A 22,049-nucleotide genomic window follows, 5' to 3' on the forward strand; every position below is an offset into this window, starting at 1 on the left:
CGCCGGCCGCGGATGCGCCGCTCCGCCCCGGCTGCCTGCGAAGGAAGAAAAGTTTGGGGGCGACTTAGGGCCGCGGGAGCGCCCGAGGAGGAGGAGGAGGATGCGCGGTTTCCCCGGCTGATCGGGAAGGAAGGATGACCGAGGGAGGATGTGCACCAGCAGCCAGATCATCGGGAGCCTCCTGGTGCTCTCCGTGCTGGAGATAGGGTTAGGGGTGTCCAGCGTGGCCGTGGGGGCGGTCAGTTTCAGCCTGGTCCTCACAGAGCATAAACCTCAGCTGGGAGACTCTTCTCCGGTATGGAGCGGGGTGTGTGTACGTTAGCCATTTCACTCTCTCTTTAACTCTTTATTGTGATGATCAGACCGTGCGAAGGCATCCCCTTTTCCCTTCCCTTCCCTTCCTTTCCCTCCCGCGAGTGCATGCTGCGCCGGCCGCGCCGGGTCCATTTCCGATGTGCTTGGGGTACGGTCTGCAGAGTCGTGGGGCGAGGGGGAGGCACGGCGGGGACAGATGGATGTACGTGTGTGTTGGGCGGCGGGAAACCTCTTCTTTCTCGCTCCTTGCCGTTTTTCAGTCTTGCTCTGAGCAACTGAACTTTCTCTGAACCCCTTCTCACACCTGGGAAAGCCCGATGCTTGGCGTGAAACCCGGGCCATAGCTTACAGTCTTTAAATTGACTGCGAGTTTTGCTTTTTCAAAAGAACAGCCCTGTCCATGATGAGGAGACTGTCAAAAGGTGCTTTAAATTAATGTCAAGGGTATGTCAGCTGAGTCCTGAGTTTTTGGAAGAAAAATAGAAAGAAGCATTGGGAAAGAAATGGAGAAAGATGTTCTCATGTACCGGATGCCTTGAGCTTCTTGTAAAATGAACAAAAAAAAAAAATGAAAACCCAGTAATGGGTTAATAGAAGCAGCATGTTCTTATCACAGAGCATTTTTCACTTCTCAAAAATGTTTCTTATTTTTCCAGTTTGAGATATGCATGTTTCTAGGAAGAATTTTCCTCCAAAAGGTTATTTATATTTATGAAACAAAGAATAGGAAATGTTGAATATTCAGTCTAAACATGAGTGGGCATTTTTGAAGTCCAAAGCTGGTTTTGGCCAGCTTGTATTGTACAGCAGTATTTCTAAAAAGGATTGTTTGCTTAGCTTCAGATAACATGATAAATGTAAAACACTCTTGATTATTCACCAGCATTACCTCCTCTAATTTATAGATTAATTCAGACAAAGTGCTTCATGTAATATTCTCCCTGTCAATAATTATTAATTATTGACAACAGTGATAAATATTTTTTGGCAGTATAAAAGCACACATATAATTCTGCACTGCAGAACAGGTAGGTGAGAAATGAAAATGAAGACTAGATCAGACAGGTAGTGACATTACCAGGCCAACAGGTAATGATTTTATCAAAATCACTTCAAAAAGGGAGGTTTCTGATCATTGTTAATGAAGAAAAAAATTACCTAAAACCACATGTCTATTTGAAGATTTAATGGCAAAGATCAATTTCCTGGGTTTCACTGAGGTCAAAGAGCTTTGATCAGTCAGTGAGATCAGTATTTTATGCAGTGATTGCATTTTGTGACAAGCTATCACAGCTGATATCATTTCATGACGATGCACATTTCCTGCATAACTGCCTCATTCATGTTTATGCTGTTACCCCAGAGTTTGTACTAGGCATAGAGTAAGATTCTGTTATGTTAGATACTGGCTTCCAAGGACATTATAATCATAGTAAGAGACAGATACAGTGTAAAAGGGTGTAAGGGAGTATGAAGAAAAAACAAACTGAGTGGTATAACAGGTGGTTGCCTTAACACACCAGCAGTCTGGCTGCTTTAGAGCTGTTCATAGGTAGAGTTTTAGAGAAAGACAGAGGACAGTGAAAAGGTTTTGCAGATATTTATAGGAAATTATTCTCATATGTGAGTGCAGAAGCATGAAGGTAACCCAAAGGGACTTGTTTGCAGATATAACAAATGGGCAAAGGATGCCCACAACCAGAGCCAGCAAAGGCAGACATCAGGTTCTAGGAACTGAGCAAAAACTGCAGGTTGAATAGGCAGAGAGAGGCCTCAAAGAAAAAGCAAAGTGGAAGAAGGAACCTTATGCTTCATGTAGCAGAGGAAATTAGAAAATCAAAGTGACGTGCAGAGTGGGGTGACATGTTTCTAAAGGCTGACTTACTTTTCATTGAACTGAAGATAAATTGTCATAATTATACCACTCTCTTTGTACTACTCTAGCAGTTCAAACTGTTAGGTTGCATTCTTCTGACTAGGGGACTAGCAGCTGAGGCAGGCAGGCCAAGAAAGGGGCCAGAGATTTACTGTTCTCCAAGGATACTTAGGGCCATGGGTAACTACTTTAAAATTTAAACAATTGGACAAAGGTTTGTTTGGACAATCCTGAGGATTGTCCTGCTGCAGAAGTGGCATAAGCCACCTTTCTGCTCACTGTAGCTTACACTGGGCTCATGTTGCTGGTATTAAAAGATATGTCTTGCATAAAATATGTTGGTTTTTTTCCCAATTCACACCCTTGAATCAGGGTTTGCCTTTGAGAAGTGAACGCTAAGGAAAAGAAGGGGACATTAAAGAAAAACTAATTCTTTGACATGTTAGATACAAAACACTTAAGTTGAACAGTGTCATTCTTCCTGTTGCAATTTACTTGGAAATGCACAGAAAACCTTTGACCCTGTTCTATCCTTTTATGTGGGTGGAACTCAGCAGAGACCCAAGTTCATAAGGAAGTAGATGAAGATAGCATCACCATGGAAACCTTAACCTGAATTCCTAAAATTTGGGCATCTTAAAAATCATGCACATTCTATCTTCTATACTTGCCTCCCTATGATGGTTTGCACTTGACAAGCATTAGCTTCTCTATTAAAAGAGATGTTTTTATTGTTCACTGCCTCCATGCAGACAGATTATTTACTAACATACTTAATTTTAACCACATGAATTCCATCCATAGCATTATGGATACAAGTGAAGTTAAGCATGGGCTGAAGTACCCTGATCATTGCATGCCCTGCATTATGTATAAACAAGCCAGGGAAAGTAGAGTACACCAGAATGAAGAAATTGAAAGCCTAGGCAATATCTGTATCAAAAAATACATAAAAATGGTAAAAAGAAGTTTCAAGTCTGTTGTTCTCATTGGAGCTGAATTGGATTAAGATCGTACAAGTTGTTTAAAAAGTAGCCATAAGAAAACAACTGAAGGTGTGACTGTCTTCTCAAATTATCTGGAGCATGTGAAGACAACTAACCAGTTTACATCATCACCAATCTGTTCTTTTTAAAATAGGCCATGGCTGTTAAATTGAAAAAAATGCTAAAAACTAAAACAAGCCCACAATAAAAACAGTCCCGAATACCCTGAAGTGCACATGTTGGTGATCTCTAAATTTCTTTCTGTTTGTTGTTTGTACTGGGATAAACTATTCTACAGGCTGTAACCAGTGTCTCCCAGATTTCTTTGTTTCCCAGAAACTGAGGGATATTTCTGAAATCCACCATTCCAATTCAGTTATATGATGTACTATAGAATAATTCAACCAATGAGAACGCTGAACCACTAACAATAACATAGCAGGAATTACAGCATCCATAGTAAAGGCTTTTGCACAAACAACAAAAGTCAGAAGATAATCAACCAAAATATATTCACAGTTTGTTTTTTTTTAATGGTCACATGCTTCTCCATCTATATTTAGAACACAGTGGTTTCATCACTCTCACTATGAGTAGTGAATAGATATTCATATACACACACATACATTTGTGTAATTTATCCTTATTTATCCTGCAGTGGTGAATAAATCCTTGCTGTAAATGAGTCTCCCTCACAGAGAGAGAGAGAATGAGAGACAAAAGCCACATCTTTAGACAAATATGCCATCTATCTTCATATGCAAGAGAGATACTCGATGATTCACTTATGGCTATGCCCCTCTAGAGTAATAATTTCTTCCCTTATAAAGGCAAATATCTGAATGTATTTGAGAGTTATGCACTTTCTGTATGTTGGTCTGTTTGCCCGTCTGTAGATAGAGGCAGAATTACTGTTTCCATGATTTGTGATTTTATCACAGTGGAAGTCTGCCTGCCCATTAAAAATGTGCATTTGGCTACAGAAATTTGTTCCAAGTTGGCACTTGAAATATTTGATTTAAATTACTTTAATTTTTTTGATCCAAGATTTGAAGGAAAAGAAAAAGTGTCAGTCTGTATGGACTTTCCCAGAGCAACGAAACCTTTTTAGACTGTTAAATCGATGTTGGTGGCCTGAAATTTTAAACCACAAGATTTTACATCTAGATTTTACTGTTGCCAAGTTTCTTTTGGAAAGAAGAGTCAATTTTTTTTTTTTTTCAAAAACAGCACTAAAAAAATCACATTATTGTTTAGCATGCAGACAAAATGCAGATGTGATCCTACTTTGTTTTAACATATGCATTGCATTTTCATCAAACTGACCATATGTCTGTTTGGCTCCCACTCGTGATGAAATTAATCACAGGACTTTCAGTGAGCTCAGTAGAAGCTGGAAAGAGTTCTGCACCTATAGATAGGGAAGGGCATACCAAGGGTGGAAGCTTCTTGCCTTGCATGGAGCCAGGACAATTCACTGAATTCAGCTGAGGTCTTTCAGTAGGGTTTTTTTGTCATTTGGAGACTCCAGAGGCACATAAAAACCTGGAAGAAGTTCCATCTAGCTCCTGGGTTGTATTTAGTGGATCTGTTGTATATAGACTGACTTAAGCATATGCTTAAATGTTTTCCTACTATAAGACTGTAGTTCACCTGCAGGGAATAATCTTTCATATATTACTTTTTTGAGATGTAAGCAGTCACACTCTAAACCAAATGCTTGATACAGAGCAAAAAAAAAAAGCATTCTTTTTATTTGTTATTCTGATAGGCTCTAAACAAACAAAAAGTAAACATTATTATTTTGTGCTGATAATTTAAGTGTTTTTATAGGTGGGAGGAGGCTTTTTGAATCACCGATGTCAGATTCAGAAACACACTTCTTAATTTCCTTGATTGTTTCTAAAAACCATTTCCCATTTTTAAAGCATGTTTGAAGGTCTATAATCAGATGAGTGGAAACACTAATCACAGGGACTGGGATAGAATTTAAACTGCTTGAATATAGCTTGAATCAGTGGGAAGGGTAGCAGCACCTGGTCTGGTAAGACCCAATAGCACAGTGCCAGACAAGGTATTGGCTCACATTAGACATAATTTAACACTATGCCTCAGTTATAACTAAGCCTCCCCTCTCAGCATGACAGATTTGGTGAGACACAAGGTTGGGTTTTGGCAATGTTGCTGCTTCTGGTTCTGCATCTGGATGCCTTTCAGCCAGCTAGACATTGCTGTCCCTACAGTCACTTGCATGGGACAGCAACATCATTAGAAATTTCCATCCCCTTTTTGCGAAAGATTATTGTGTTTCTCTGTGGAGTTAATAGGCAAACCTGGTACCTAGGCTTGATCTTTTTGCCTGCTGTAATTTTTATTTAGTTTGATGTCTTTGTTTTCATTAGTAGATTCTGTGCCCTTTATGTCTGTGCTAAGAATATTTAATCCTTGTTCTGAAATACTGCTTTGAATAAGAGTTACAATTAGAGATATCTGCTTAGTTCATCCATTAGAGATTTCAGCTTTTTTCTCATTTGGATGGAGTTGAAACAACATTATTAAATAGAATCTTTCTTTCTTTACATTACTTATTTCAAATTCCTAGTTATTGTCCTGAAAGTCACATGCTTATGCTGCTTTAGTGTAAAAACACAGAATTTTCTAGTTTACTACCTGACAAGGGTAGATAAAAGTGAATCTATTAATTCTGTCTTGTTGGTTTAGTCTTCCAAGTAGAGTGTCATTTGACTAGGCATGATACACTTGCTTTTTCACTTTGTTACATTCCATTTTGGAATAATTTCCCTTCCTCTGTTTCATCAGATACATATGGATGACCTACAGAGGACTTCCCATACAGTCTCTACAATTTAGCTGTCTTTTTTGTCATCAACAATGACTAGGGATCAAGCTGTCCTTATATTCAACAAGTTTTCTCTACTATTTTGTTCAGCCCGTGTCCAGGAAATTTTTCTATGAGCAGTTTTCATTTTTTCAAGGGAATTACACTCACCATTGCTTTTGCCTTTTCAAAACATAAGACAGAAAGGTTTCTTAGCTTCAAGATATAAAATAAAAATAGTTCCTTTTCTTCTGCCTGATGGAAAAAACCAAATCTTTGGCTTCCTGCAGATTAACTAAAACTGAATCTTTTTCAGACTACCAGGGACAAAGTACCAATTTTCCAGAAGGAAGTGAAAGAAGCCAAGTCTTTTGTTCCAGAAAATATGAAATAGGGATAGATCCAAACCACAGAGCTTGAATATAAATTGAGATTTTAGCCTTCTTACCAAAATTTATGGGGTTTTGGATCTGAGATTTTGTTTCAAGGCAATATTCAATATAAAGGAAATTAAAGCAGTCTCAAAATAAACATTCTTCTTTCTGGGAGGTCTTTGGGGTTCTTTTCCAAAGTTGAACAGACAAAAAGAAATTTTCCAATATGCATATGGAACATCAGCAGGTACAGCTGCAGCGTGAATGACAAAAACGCCACAGACAAACAGACACTACCTTACAATGACACTGGTGCTATCAGAGCTACTCTGACTTTGGTGGGTCCATGGTAAATCATCACTGAAAGTGGGATTGAGGCACTCAGTCTCTAAGTAGGTTTTGTGCTTTGTAGTATCTTTGGATTTTTTGCCATTCACCCAAGAGGGGTTATGCCCTTGTCTATTACTTGATGATACATTCGCATAAACTCATAGAATCACAGAATCATACAATAAGGATTGGAAGGGACCTTAAAGATCATCTAGACCAAGCTGTCCCTGCCATGGGTAGGAACACCTCCTACTAGACCAGGTTGCTTAAGGCCTTGTATAACCTGGCCTTAAACATTGCCAGGGTTTGGTCACCCACAGCCTCTCTGGGCAACCTGTTCCAGTGCCTCATCACCCTCACAGCAATGAATCTCTTCCTAATATCTAGCCTAAATTTCCCCTCTTCCAGTTACCTCTATACTCCTTGTCCTGTAACTACAGTTCCTGATGCAGAGTCTCTCTCCAGCTTCCCAGATATTGGAAGATTGCTATGAGGTCTCCACGCAAACCCAATGACACTTGTGGGTCCCTTCCAGCTCAGAATAATATGTGAATCTCTGAACCTTCTCTTCTTCCAGATTGAACAGCCTAAACTTTCTCCAACTAACTTCTTAGGGGAGGTGCTCCTGCCCTCTTACCAACTTCCTGGCCCTTCTCTGGACTGACACCAACAGTTTCAATACAAGGCTTCTCTGCTAGTCTTGATGCAAAACATACCTCCTATACATGTGTGTACAGGAGAAATGAATAAGTCTGAAACCAAAAGTAACCCTATCGTCAATAGGGTCTGGGTGTAACTGGTGATCTATGTAGGTTTTTAAGTGAGCCTTTCAGTCTTTTAGCATTTTATGCTTTTTTAAATTATGAATAATAATTTAAATGGAAGTCCAACAATGAGACATATGTTTAAAAAAGTTCCAGCTGAAGTTCCCTCTCTGGTCTCCAGGGCATTTTCTAGGGCTTATTAGCTTAGCTTATCCTTAATGAAATATTTTAGCCTTATTCTCTGCATAAGTTGTGAACACTTCAATAACAGAGCTTTCTTATTTTTCTCTAATTCTTACAAGAAGCTTATCTTCAGTGATATATTCCTTTTCCACTCCTGATTTACTGTATTTTCAGTATAAGTCTGTTTGCCTAACTTACGTCAGGTAAGTTAGGTTAAATGGTTAGAAAATACATAGTTAGAAAATATAATTACATTTTAAAAGTCCATGAGATTGGCTGGTAAAAATTCATTAAGGAGAATAAATGATCAAGTAGAAAGGAGCAAGTCCTCACCATGACAGTATTAGTTAGTCAAGGGTAAACTGTAGTCCAGAGTAGCTCAACAGTCACAAACCAAGTTTTACTGTTACAACACATTGACATGAAGTCTTTCAAAATAGCCAAGAACAGATAGAGTGTCAAGACAACAGAGCCCCTGGTGGCTGCATTCCAGTTGGCAGTATTATAAAATAGAAGATTCTAAGTAAAGGACACTTTCAATCTGATTTTTACTTCATGCTTTTTCTGGTACAACGGGCCAGTGTAGTTTCTCCCATCCACTTTTCACTACTGCTGATCACAACACTGAGACATCAAAAATTTTGCAGGACATTCCTATAACACCACAACAAAAAGAACCCCAAAAAACAAAAAACCAAAAAAAAAAAAATAGAAAAACAAAAGAAAAAACTTTTAAGTTGCTAGTTGCTATGCTCTCAAAAAGTAGAGACTAGAGTCAATCACATAACATCTCACTGAAATCCTAACCATTCTAGATGTCTCCACATTAGAAAGCTTGGACAAAGAAATTCTGCATGAGCAGTGTTCCTGAGCCACAGGTATTACTAATAGTCTCTTCATAGAGCAGGTTTCCACTGTTTCCAGTGAATCAGCCTTAGGAGAGAGTCATGAACTTGGCTCAGAAGTTTCAAAGCTTTGCATGAGGTATAATAGCCTGGAATGCATGCTGACATAAATAAATATCCATACTAGGTTTTGGGCAATCCTCTTCTCCATGAATGCAATACACTGTCATCTTAAAAAAAACCCAACCTAAATAACATTAATCCTTTGCTACTGCCCGAATACTTTTCTTCCAAGGTTTTTTAACATATTCAGGCACTTGAGTGCATTCAGTTTCACAACTTGTTTACCTCATAGTCATACGGATTATAAAACTTCAGCATGACCTCAAGATTAAGCAGAAGAATGTGGAGGAAGCATGAATATCCAATTCCTCTGAGTTAGAATACAAAGAACACTTTTAGCTCTTTAACTGTGGGACATGTTATTCCTTGCCTATATCTACAAACACTGTAGATGTAGAGAGAGAAAGCACATACAGAGTATACATGATATGATACAATATTATCATAAAATTGTAGAATTTCTCAACTTATAAGAGACCTATAAAGATCACCAAGTCCAACTCCATGCTCCTTGCAGGACTACCTAATACTAAATCATAAGACTAATAGCAGCATCCAGAGTACTCTTGACCTCTGACAGTCTTGGTGCCATGATCCCTTTCCTGGGAAGCTTGTTCCAGTGGCTGACCACCCTCACAGTGAAGAACCTTCTTCTGATGAAACTTCACTCCATTTCCTTGTGATCACTGATCATCAAAGAGAGATCAGCACCTCTCTCTCCTCTGCCTGCCTTGAGAAAGGTCTAGACTGTGTAGCGGTCACCCCTCAGCCTTCTCTTCTTCAGTCTTTTCAAACCAAGTGACCTCAGCTGCTCCTCATAAGTCTTGCCCTTAAGGTCTTTCACCATCTTGGTCATCCTCCTCTGAACACTCTAACAGTTTGATGCTTTTCTGATACTGAGGCATCCATCTCTGCACACAGTGCTCAAGAAGGAGCTGCACCAGAGCAGAATAGAGCAGGGCAATCACTTCCTTCCACCAGCTGGTGATGCTGTTCTTGATGTATCCCTGGGCATGGTTGGCCTTTTTTGCTGCCAGGGCACTGCTGACTCACATTCAATTTTTCATCAAGCCAGACACTCAGACCTCTTTCGCTGTGGCTGCCCTTTGACCCCCAGTATTTATGTATAACCAGGATTACACTGTCCTAGTGCAGAATCCAGCACTTGGCTCTTGTTAAATGTCACATGATTGGTAATTACCCAGCTCTCAGGTCTATTCACATCTCTCTGTAAGGCTTCTCTACACTTAACAGTCTATGGTGTCTCCTAGTCTAGTATCATTAGCAAACTTAATGTACATTTAACTACTGCATACAGATTTTAACTCCAGGTAGTCAAGTGCTTTAAATGGAATAGTCATCCCTTGTTTTGAAAAGCTGGTACATTGGGGCTCATAGATTAGCTTTATTGACTCAAATTGGAGCAGAATTAAAGCATTCCTGAAAAAATGGGTGACCTTGACTTTCATGCTCTTTCAGCTTTAAATGTAAATTATCAAACACACAGGTTTTTAAACTAGTTAACAAGTTAAAACTATCTATGATGATATCTTCCAACACTAATTAATTTTTCTATATACAAAAATTTCCTTTCAATCCTATTCAATCACTACAGAGAGAAAATATATTATTAATCCACTTTATCAAATCTGACTGAATAGAACTTAATTACAAAGATGTCTTCAACAAATTTCATTTGAGGTTTCTGCATTTTGAGAAATACAAAACACGATGTGTGGAAATCTGAAGCGTGCCTTCGGTTGAAAGCAATCTGCACTAACAGGACTGGGAGTAAAACCCCAAAATTTCACAGAAAGCCTGAGCGAACACTTACAAAGCAGATGTGATGAGCTGAAATCTTCTTTGCCTGTGGGAAAGTGCAGAAGGAGCACTGTCCCTTGGTGATTTGCTTTGTTTTATTGTTATTCCAGTCAGTGGGTTCTAGCAGCAATTACCAGTTGTGCCTTCTGGTATGTCCTGAGCCATTCAGCACCCTGGTCCATGTGACCCAGCCGTCTCTATAATCTGATTGGTATTAAATTCACATCCCATGCTTAGTATAAAAGTAAATATACACAATTTATCTACATTCATTATGGAGAACTATGAGTTAAGGCAACTCCTCAGCTGAAATAGTGAAGTTGCAAAATTTTAGAGTTTAAATAAGAAGTACCTGCAATATATTACACAGACCCTGAATGCTTTATTGAACCTCTTAGGGGTTTGGTTTTTGGGGTTTTGGTTTGGCTTTTTTTTTTTTTTTTTGATTTCTTATGTAACAGCCAGGTCTTTTCTGTGATTTAATTCTAAATCAGGGTCAAGCAGAGCCTTTTGCTAGAATTACCATCTCAATGCAAAAATAGTGGAGAAAAATACAGTTTTAAAACTATAAAATTACTTCCCAATGGGGGAGTAGGGTTAGCTTTATTGGAAATAGGTAGCATAGCTTTCTTAATAAAAGACTTTATGAGGTAGAAGGAAATCTTTTGACAGTGTTACTAACACCTGGAGAAGGCCTTATTCCTTTCATACAACTACTGTTGTTCCTACCCTGACTGCTTCCCTGGGGACTATTCATTGTTTTTATCCTCAAACTTTTCTGTAGGAGGAAAAAGACATCAGAGGACATCACTGGTCTTTGACAGAGGTCACTATTAAGCATTATCATCTATTTTTATCAGCTGGTAGGCATTTTTCTGGTTTTGGTGATTAATTTTTGCCTAATGCTTAGTGCTACAATTAGCAAATCAGTTTATGTGAGGGAATGACATAAAAAAAAAAAAGTACAGATACCTTCATGCTCTCTCTTGCAAATTGGGCCATCAAGAGTCTGAAACAGATCTTTCTGCATGCCCAGAGTAGTCACACCAACAGACGTACTGATATTTACACCTGCACCCACAGACATGACTGAATTATATTCTTGCCCAGAGTTCCACACTCTTGAAGACAACGATCCATATGTGATCCTTCAGTGGTTCAGATGGTAGGATCAGGGCATTAAGTCCCAATGCTATGCTTAGAAGTAGATGATTTGGATCACTGACTAGCACCTGGCTAAACTCTTCTGAGAGAAAAATAAAACAGTTAAAAGACATTTTTGTGCTTGCCACACTGGGGATTTTTTTCCAACTTTCTTACCTAAGCAGCTTAAAATTCATATTTCTTTCTTTTCTCGTGACTTATGGTCACTAGGACTTCTCATTCCAGTTTCTTATCCGGTAAGAGTGTTTATGGTTGAGTTACAACCTCCTGAAACATAAGGTTTGTGACAAAAATGCTGACATTGCCTGAACTGTGGCCACCACCACAGCAACACAGTGGGATTTGAACTATGTACCTTAAATGATGAAATAATTGTTTGGTTTCTTGTTTTTCGCAGTTCCTGCTTTGCGGCGTATGTGGAATATTGTGCGCCAAAAAAAAATCTGGACTTGTCGTAAGTTTTTCCACTGCATCCATAACACATAAGTATTTGAAAGGCTTACCTATCTAATTTGAAATCTTTACTGGGGGCTTTCTGCATGCAAGGGTTTTTGATAAACAATTAGAAAAATTACAAGTTGGCAATCTAAAAGAAGCAATCAGCACTTTGGAATAGTCACAAAAAACAAGGCAGTTCTGAAATGGCCTATGTAGGTCATGCTATTTAAGCCATACATCCCTGTTTGTCTGTATCTGGATAAACTTGGATCACAAATCACTTGACATAGATTTATGTCAAGTCAATAAATGCTTCTCAATAATGTCACTGGACTGCATCCTCTCTCCTTCAAAAGCCAGCACTGGGCTGCCATCTCATTAAGGTTGCTGACCAAGTTTGTTTCTAGATATCATAGCTGTTAAGTGTTTAGCAAGTTTGTTTAGCAATCTGAAACACGCGTATGTAAGTTTTAAAGTGATGGAAGATGTCTCTTCAGGTACACTAATTTTCTGACTGCAGCAAAATGGTGTAATTACTCAACAAGTAAAAGCAGAACTCTATGTTAAAGACATGATCTTATTTTAAGTGATAATGCCAGTCCTAATTTTCTGTCAGCTTGATTATTCTCTCACATACAGATGGAAGTCACATAAACAAGCATAAGTGTGATGGGAATCAAAAGTTCTTTCCATTTTTTTTAAATATCAATCCTAAACTCTGTTAAAATGACAGTCCCATTTCTTAAAACATGTGTACTATAACCAGTTTCTAAAAGCCATCTGTTCCAGAGGTCTCATGTAATAGTCCCTTGCCAGTGGACTGCAAAATACATCCTCAGTGCCACATTCCTGAGGACATTCTCATGCAGGTTGTGTACAGAACTAGTCTGTAAGGCTCCATAAATTTCTGCCACCAGAGTAGATAAGTACATATACAAAGCCATATCGAGAAATGTTAAATGCCCATCTAGATCATCTTCTGACAGGTCAGCAGTATCAAGGGAAGTGAATAAGACAATCATTTAACACTGTCTCCATAAGGTCTTTTGCTCCTGAATCATTTGAGGTTAATGCACATCCTGAACCAGTGCATCTTTGTGACTAAAAGCAATAGGAGGTCTTTAAAAATGTCTCATTGATTGCAGCCTGTTTGACAGATTTCTAAAATTCCCAGGAACAGTTTACTCAAGTTAAAATCAACCAAACTGACCCACCAACCATGTAGTCACCAAACTGACCTTCTGTAAAGCAGCATCACAGATTCCTTTGTTGTTTTTTTTGGTTCTTTGACCAGCACATTCACCTTGAACACTTTCAAAGACCCCACAAAAGCTGCAGAAAGCCTCCAATCAGCTATCTGACTGAATAAATTATAACTGAGCAGGAGGCACAGTCAGAATGCACACAAAGAAAGAGAGATTCACTACAAATACATGAGGCATTCACTCCTGAGGCAGGGTGATAAACTGCACAATAGAATATTATGATGCCTTCTGTCATGTTACTGTTTTGCATGAACAGCTGGAAATCAGTTTTGTGTCCTAGCAGTCCTTACATTGAATAGGTTTTAACTTTACCTACTCATTAAACTATATCAATCTCATATTTTATATGCATTAATCAATTTCTGAAAAATATTACTGTGACATAACCTCTCTTGTCTCTCCTGACAGATGATACTTTTTTCTGCCTGTTGCATCTGTGGACTAATAGGAGGAATCTTAAATTTTCAATTTCTTCGTGCTCTGACAAAGAAGTCATCTGCTCTATATTCTTTGCATCTTGCCTCCATGTCTCTTGCATGCATTGGAATTGGTGGTTGCACCCTTTCTTCATGGCTCACTTGTCGGCTAGCCAGCTATGAACAAAGGAGAATGTTCTCAGAAAGGGAACATTCATTGCATCACTCCCATGAAATGGCAGAAAAAGTGAGTTGTGTATCCTCCTTTATTTGTTCTGTTTCTCCTCAAATGCTACTGTATGTGTTAACGTTTACAATTGGCAAGAGATGTATTCAGTTTTCAGTTTTATATGAGAAAGAGATTCTGGAAAATGAAATGCTGCCATTCTGTGTAAGCTTTATTATGTTGCATTATATGGAGCTATTTTTAGGTACTGTATATTTGCAGTACATCCATTTCAATGAAGTACATCCATTTTCAACATAATTCCATTGTATAGCTATTTAGGGGCTTAGCTGCTAAATATAGCACTTCCTAAATAATTGGAAGCCCTATTAATATGAATTATCATGTCTTGTACTGTAAAAAAAGCACAGAAAGCTTTCTGTAACCACATCATTGCATGCTTCCAGGATTTAATCAATCTCTTCCTCTCCCAAGTACTCAGCTTATAAATTAGGTTATTTAAACAGAAAAGCCACAGTTCTCAAATGTAGGTGACTTAACCTAAGCATCTAAGGGCATATTTAGATGCCTAAATAAAACTGGTCTCATTTGCAGCACTGAGCATTTACTTCCTTTTTGTATTAATAGGAATCCTACCAAGGTGTATAGGAATATAATTAGGTGCTGAAACTGAAGCTCCCAAAGCTGAGCACATAGGATCAAACCAAGTAATGGAGTGGAATTCTTGAAATCATCTCCTTTTCTTAACAGATCTGAATAATATTTGAGGAGTTAAATGTCCACTGTAAACCTGTGCTTTGCATTTGGACTTAGTATCTATCCAATGCCTTTTATTTGAGAAATAAGCAGAAAAAAAGAACAAAGGTCTAGTGGACTGCCCACCTAAACCTCCACTTGCAAGTCTGCATTACTGTTAAGTTCAAGAGTCTGTTGCCTACTGAAACCTCTGAAGAGCAGAGGAAGGATTAGTCCGCTCAGACTGTAGAATTGTTTTCAGATTCCCTGAAAAAACATGATATAGCAGTTAAAAATGACTTGTCACTATTCTTTGGTTTCTTAACTGAGATGAGACTCCAAGTAGCAATATAAACTGAATTAATCTTAGATGATGTTTGAAATGTCTTAAAAACAGGGAGTTTGAAATGTTTTAAAAAGATGATGTTTTAAACATGTTTTAGAAAAGTTAAATAGTAGAGGTTACAACAGTAACATAAAACAGGGTGATAAAATCAACAGACGAGATACATTTCTCCATCTCATTTCAAAATGAAGAAGAATTCTGATGAGCTATTAGGCAAATATGATGGTCTTGCTGATGGAAGGCTAGATATTGACTTTCAGAGAGATTCGTGCCTCAAAAAGGACAAAGAGGGAATGGAAGAAGAAACAGCTTGGAAAGGAAAAAACCTTTCAAAATAAAAAAACTGCAAACCCTATCAATTTGGGGTGAGGATGACATGGGTAACAGCAGTTCACTGCCTACCTTCCTGGCCCGTTGACCTAGGAGCTTTTTGACACTTAGCAACAAGGACTGCCAGATGTTCACTTATCCTGGATGAAGGGCCACAATGTACGTGCAGAGCAACCCTACTGCACACACTCAGCAGATCTGGGATGTGCCCCACTGATGGCAAACTTCCTGCATGTCTGCTGTAGAGCCAAGTATGCATGTACACATGGCCTGACTTGGGACTTCTCAGACCTATAGACTGCCTGCTGCTGGCAGGGTTGAGTACACTAGGTCATGGCACAAAAACTTACATTAAATTGGACCCTAATTTAGAAAACAGCTTAGAAGTGTTCTTTATATATGACTATATTGTATATTTATACTGATATACAGTAATGTAGACATGTACTGCATGTGCATTTGTTGGTGCTATATTTATTGTATAATTGTTATATTTATATTAGAGATTGAGGGGTATTGAAATAACCGACCTGCCCAGCTGCCCGGTGATTCCCCCGACACCAGAGTTACCTCCAAGGTACGCTGAACACTAGGGAGCGACCATGTTGTTATGTCACTTCAGGAAGGGCCACCTCTACGAGGAAGTCATAGCTTCAGCTAATCAAAGTTGGCTGATGCTGTGATGTTACTCTGAGGCAGGAATGGTGCTTCCAGGTAGTGACATAACTCTACGTGGTGAACGCTGCAATCCGGAAGTAAGTTGAGTATTTAAAATATTCACCCTAGTTACAGGCATCCAAATACTCTTATTTGGATGTAGCCACCATTGATTCACTCTGCTTCTAATCTGTGTGCTCCTTCATTCTCCAAATTCAGCACCTTTTTTTTTTTAATTAACTTTTTTTTAAGATAGAAATATTGGGGAAAATAAATGGGTATTGATATTTTCCAAAACTATGGTGATATTCTAATAGCTGATGTCTGCAGATGATTGAAGTGATGATGCTTACAAAAGGAAACTCATGAGTAGCCTTCTGACAGATCATTACTATCAAAATATGGCTGACTAATAGTTAGTATTTGATATTCTTGGTCTCTTTTGGCTTTGGTATTCTTGATCTCTTTCCCAGCTGACAGATACCTTCAGTGTACATCCAACAAAGCCTTTAGGCACTCACAAATAAGCAAATTACAGTGCCAGACAATCCCCAAACTGGGATCCATAGTCCAGTGTTAGGCATGCATGTTCCTCTTCAATATATGAGGAGAATAAGGCACAACACCAAAACATCCAACACTGTCATCTGCAAATGGAGACCTGGGTGGTAGAAAAATTAGTTTCACACCTGATTTTCTCTGAAGCTTAGGCTTGATTTCAGGAGTATTAACTGGCAAGGCTACTTGGTTTGGTGACATTGTAGAGAAGAACAGAACATCCCTTCTTTCACAAACTGTGAAGGGAACAATTAAGTCCTGTGTTTTGCTTTAAAATGTAGCTGGTAATCTGAGAAAGGAGGCATTAGTGCTTTATAACTTTATGTTACTATGAGTTCTGGTCTCTGCTTACCAAATATTGTGGACTAAAAGAAGAGAGAGACAGAGTAAGACTAGTAATAAAGACCAGGTTGAATCATTTTCTTCTCTTTACCATGAATCTCAGCTACTATGCTATAGAGTTGGGTTATTTCTTTTCGTCTTCTTCTCTCTGTCTCTCTCTGTCTAGCCCAATGAATGTTGCTTCACTTTTTTACAGAAGCTTCCACAGGAAGGGGGACAAACAAATCCCTTTCATTCCACGTTTTGTCCAAGTATTCTAGGAGGAAGAAGAGGTGAATTTAATCTTTCCATGCAGAGAAGAGCCTCTGGTCATCATGCAGCTATTTTAGAACTAGTCCAACACTGGCACCTCCACCTCATCTACTTGAATTTTAGAAATACTCCAAGCTGCATTTTTAACTGTACCCATTCCTCTTGCCAGAGCTGAATGTTCTCTGTCATTGGACATAAGCAGCAGATCACTTATTTCTGCATCCAGATTCAATCTGATATGAAATAGGCCTGGGATTGCTCAGAATAAGGTAGTTCCGACCATAAATTCAATGTGGTTTTGCAGGCTTGGAGATCAGGGAACTGTTTAATTAATGTAGCCAACTTTATGCTTAGACAGCTGCTAAGGGGGTATTGTTTGCATTTCAATTTGAGAATTAGAAAATCTATCTTTGAGCAAATCTTGGTTCAGGTACTTTAGGATTCTGACTCATGAGCTGGTCAGCTTACTCTGGGATGACTCACCTGCCACTGGAGAAGCAATCCCTGAACTGCTAAAAATTGTAGACTGGCATAATAAGGGAAAACTAAAATCAGACCCATCCCAAGGGAAAACAAGTACTTAAAACCCTTAGATCCTGTTTGGATCTAGATCTACTTCCCAAATGTCTATTTCAGCAGGCATTGACTGGCATCTGTTTGTAGCATGTCAGCACAGACAGAGGTTTGAATGGAAAAAGACTTAACTATCATTTCATTCTTTTGTAGATCAGCACACAAGCTTGAGTTGATGCAATTTCAAAGGACATCACAAACTAGTACAGATGCCATCAATGCTCTATATGTGGTCTGAGTGTAATGTCCAACTCAATCACTATCAATGAATCTATCAGCTTTCAAATGTACCTAATTTATGAAGGAAAAAAATATGATTTTTTTAGGAGGTTTATCAAACTAAATAAAAATGTAAATTGGTTCTGAATCTTTGAAATTCTGAGTCTGTTCAAATTTCATCACAACCTTAGATAACTGAATTTTGTACACCTTACAATAATTCTAATTTGAATTAATGTTTTCTATTCTTGTTCTAGGAAATGACAGACAACCTAAGCAATGGTGGCCCACATCTGATTTATAATGGAAGTGTATATTAAGAAATTTTTAAAAGTTCCATGGAAGGAAGTGGTTTTAGAATTTTCTTCAGGAAAAAAAACAGACTCCAAGAAATTAAGAAAATGAAACAGTCCTAGCTTTTATGGCTCAAACGTCACAATTGCAGACCAGCACAGTTGCAATTCCCTTTTAGAACCATGTTCAAAATTTGTCTCCTAAACATTTTGCGGATATACAATATTTATTCACTTCCTGGCTACTCTCTTTCAGTTTTTTGTCTGAATAATCTTTCTGAATTGTGATAGTATTTGAAATAGACTTTGCAAGACTCTTATTCTCATGAAGACTCAAAAAACAGAAAAAAAACTGAACTGCATTTAGCCCACTCAAAGGAGAAGGCAGAGGAAGAATGGCTCAGGGGAATCTTTTTCTCCTCTCCACTTAGCAGCATCTGGTTTAGTATGATGGCTTCAGATCATGGCGTGGTACAGCAACACATTTGCACAGTCCCTCTCCTCACATTCTGAATGCATCCTGCCTCAGTTTTCCCAGAAGACCATATCAAAAGAGAGTGCAAACTCATCTTCCAAAAAGCTCCCATCTCACATCCAGAGTGTAAATGAACAGTGTGCTGAAAACAACACCGATGTCTTTGTTTTGAAAGACAGAATGCTCTAAGAATGCCATAAATCAAAACCTCAATAATGCCTTGTTGTAAAGAAATTGTAAATATTTCCAATTTGTGAATGAAGTATATTTCGTAACTTGTTCATAAAAGACGACAAATAAAATGAAATCTAAACCAGAGATTTTAGAGAGATCTTTTGGGTTTATTTTCTTGTTAGAAAGATCTTGCAGAGATGAACTGACATGCGTGCAGTTTAGCACAATACATTGAAAAGTTTCTAAACGAGTGAAGCAAGCTCAGAAAGGAAAAAAATGAAGGTTGAACAGAGTCATGGTCAAGGTCAGAAGTTACTGGCAATTCTCCACACCAACAATAACGTTTGAGGGTATGTTAAAGCAGCAGGTATGCAGCTTTAACTGACCCCAAACTTGATTGTAGAACCTAGTGGTTGGTACAGCCATGAAAAATGGAAGCTATAATCTGTAGCAGAACATTTACAGCATAATATGAATATTAATATTAATATTCATATAAAATCACGCATATGTGACATAGCGAATCTATGACTTTGCAGTATTGCCCAGCACTGCAACATGAATTTCAGATGTGAGCATCATTGATGATTGGCAACATTTGGTCATTCATATCCATGTTCCCAGACTGGTATGACTAGAACCCTATTAATGTTCAAACCACGCCATAAAAACCTCTATAAATTACATCAAATTGTTTTGTGAATCCATATGGCAGAAAATAATCTTTAAATTGAGTATCTTAGAATTGTTGAAGTCCATAAGGGATCTGATTACAACATAGGGAATATCTTCACTGCAATTTAAGTCTCTCCCTTAAACTCCAAGCTAATTAGTTGGATGGCTAAGCTTATGAGTTGAGAAACAGTCCACCTTATAAGGCTTCTCTTCACTTACTTACTGTCCCAAAGAGCTATTGAATTTTCTCAGGGGCCCCGGTATACTAGTATTCATTACATACCTTAGAAATTGCTTATGAGATTGTTCAGGTTCATTGAAGAATACAGATACATAGCAAAATAACTAGATGTTAAGGTATCTCTGCTCAAGGACATTCTCCCCTTTCCAGGCATTGCCTATCTTTAAACTGCCTCCTTCACTATGTTATAGATTGTTTGTGCTCTTTATAGGTGCCATTGTCCCTTCAGTTTGATACTTCTCTTCCTTTGCAGCAGGAAGCATGAGATAAATCTATCCCCAGTATAGGCCCTTTATGGGAGCATTTTTGCTGCAACTCTGGACACAACCTGCTAAGGCAGGACCATGGTATAAATGGATGCAGAGATTCACATATGTTGAAAAACGCACATTGAACATACAACCTGGGGAGGTGGTTCTGTAAACTTTCCTTCCTTCATTGTCTCAGAAAAAAAAACAAAACAAGGGCCTTATAAAATCAAGACTAAATTAAAATATTACTCAAAAATCCACCTTGGAACTACTTGGCTGAGGTTCATCACAAATATAATATCACAATTCACCAGAGTCTCTTGTGACATCTCACAAGGATTAGGAATGGTAGCTTCAAATCCTGGAGCAGTTTGGAGTTGCAGTTCAGAATCTGCTCAGGAATGACATGAAACCACTGACCACAACACCACCCAGTTATTTATCACAAACACCTAATTTCCTGGCATATTAGTGAGAGTATGGGATAGTGCAGGGAAATAGGTGGTTCTTCTCTATCCAACTCAGTAGTGCAGTACAGCAGCCACTTCCTCCTACTTTGGAAAGGAAAGGAGGATACATCCTCTAAGCTCACAGTGTTTGAAGCCCTGCTGTAAATTATGAAATACCACCACATCATGTCTGCTCGCAGAGGTGCTGGAAGGAGAAAGAAGAGATCTGGGCCCCAAATTCAATTGATAGAGGTTTTTTCCTTCTTTTGGCGCCAAGCTTGTAAAATGTAGAAAAACTGTCTGGTCCCTACATAAATAAAAGCCTTGAAAATGCAAATCTGGAATTAAAAAGACTTGGGAACAAATGTGACAGAATGCTCCTACTTGAGACATAAAAACAGGATCAGAATTCAGAGTAAATTACCACAATATGTGTATGTGGTAGGGGAATTCTGGGAAAAGTTTCACTGTGTTTAATGGTTTTGTTCCATAATTGCATGCAGAATTCAACTGTAATGGAAACATTCTCTGCATGTTTTTGTTACTGGCACAGATGAAAGGACATTCATTCCACTTATCTAACTGCATGAAAAACAAAACTTTAACTTTTCAGAATGCGACCAGCCAGTGTAACTACACCAATAGCTTGAAGGCTGGGCACCCAAGTCCTTTTCAATCTAAATAGGATGAAACATGTATTGCTGTTGACACAGTTGTCTGATTCATGCGCCGGAAAATCAGAAGCTGGCTTAGATTCTCTCTGAGATATTCAGCTGTTACTTACTAGGTCAAGCAACACTCTTCCTGAAGGAATTCACTGAACTTTGTACAGAGGACTTAGCTGGTAAGTCCTTGATGCATGTTATAATACCTTAGGCTATATTTTATGCTATACTTAGCACTTCATTGAACCTCAGCTGATGAGAAACACACACGTTTTGAATTTACAACAATCAGCAGTGCTTATTGCAAACTGTGCAGAACAGTGGGTATAATATGTTTTAAATCTGTCTTGCACAATCTTCAAAATATATTTGTTGTATTCGGACATATGAATTTCCCTTCAGATGGTCTGGAGAGGTATGAAGGACAGTGAAGCAGGCCACATTCAATAGGAAATTGATACACATTAAGGAAATGGATATACATAATCACAAATAGTCATGCTTATAGCAAAAAATTTCCCTGACAGTGTGATTTTAAAGATGCAGTGAAATGAGAGTCTCACGGTTTAAGCCATTTTTAATCCTTTCAGATCCCAGTCCTAGGCAGGTCAAGGAGTTAAAAGGAACCTTTTATAATTAAATGCTTAGAAATATCTAAAAGCAGACTGTTATTAGTCTACCATATCATTGTAGACATTTCTGCATAATCTTCCTGCCTAAAATGGTTCTATCTAGCTTTCCTTTTCTTTAGCAAAGTGACATCTTTAGCTTCACCATAAACCCTGAAATTAACAATCAGTATGTACAACCAAAGCTGTTTTGGAGACATGCATCTGGAGACAGATTTTGAGGAATATTTTTAGAACTTGTACAAGGGCTATCCAGACA

At 38.4% G+C, this 22,049-nt stretch overlaps 1 protein-coding gene across 4 annotated transcripts; it reads left to right on the top strand.

Annotated features, from left to right (window-relative positions):
• Positions 1-19,022, top strand: TMEM196 (transmembrane protein 196). Of its 4 annotated transcripts, none has more exons than XM_014307334.1 (5): positions 1-313; positions 12,018-12,074; positions 13,732-13,986; positions 15,841-15,914; positions 18,196-19,022. In XM_014307334.1, the coding sequence occupies exons 1-5, from the start codon at positions 149-151 to the stop codon at positions 18,200-18,202; spliced, it is 558 nt and encodes a 185-aa protein (XP_014162809.1). In that variant the 5' UTR covers positions 1-148; the 3' UTR covers positions 18,203-19,022. The 4 variants fall into 4 exon arrangements, with proteins under 4 accessions (XP_014162809.1, XP_030913520.1, XP_005421820.1 ...); XM_031057660.1 differs by having other exon boundaries at positions 1-295; positions 18,196-18,723; XM_005421763.1 differs by lacking the exon at positions 15,841-15,914.
• The last annotated feature ends 3,027 nt before the right edge of the window (positions 19,023-22,049 follow it).

This window comes from Geospiza fortis, unplaced genomic scaffold (assembly GCF_000277835.1).
Source record: "Geospiza fortis unplaced genomic scaffold, GeoFor_1.0 scaffold95, whole genome shotgun sequence".
NCBI lineage: Eukaryota > Metazoa > Chordata > Aves > Passeriformes > Thraupidae > Geospiza > Geospiza fortis.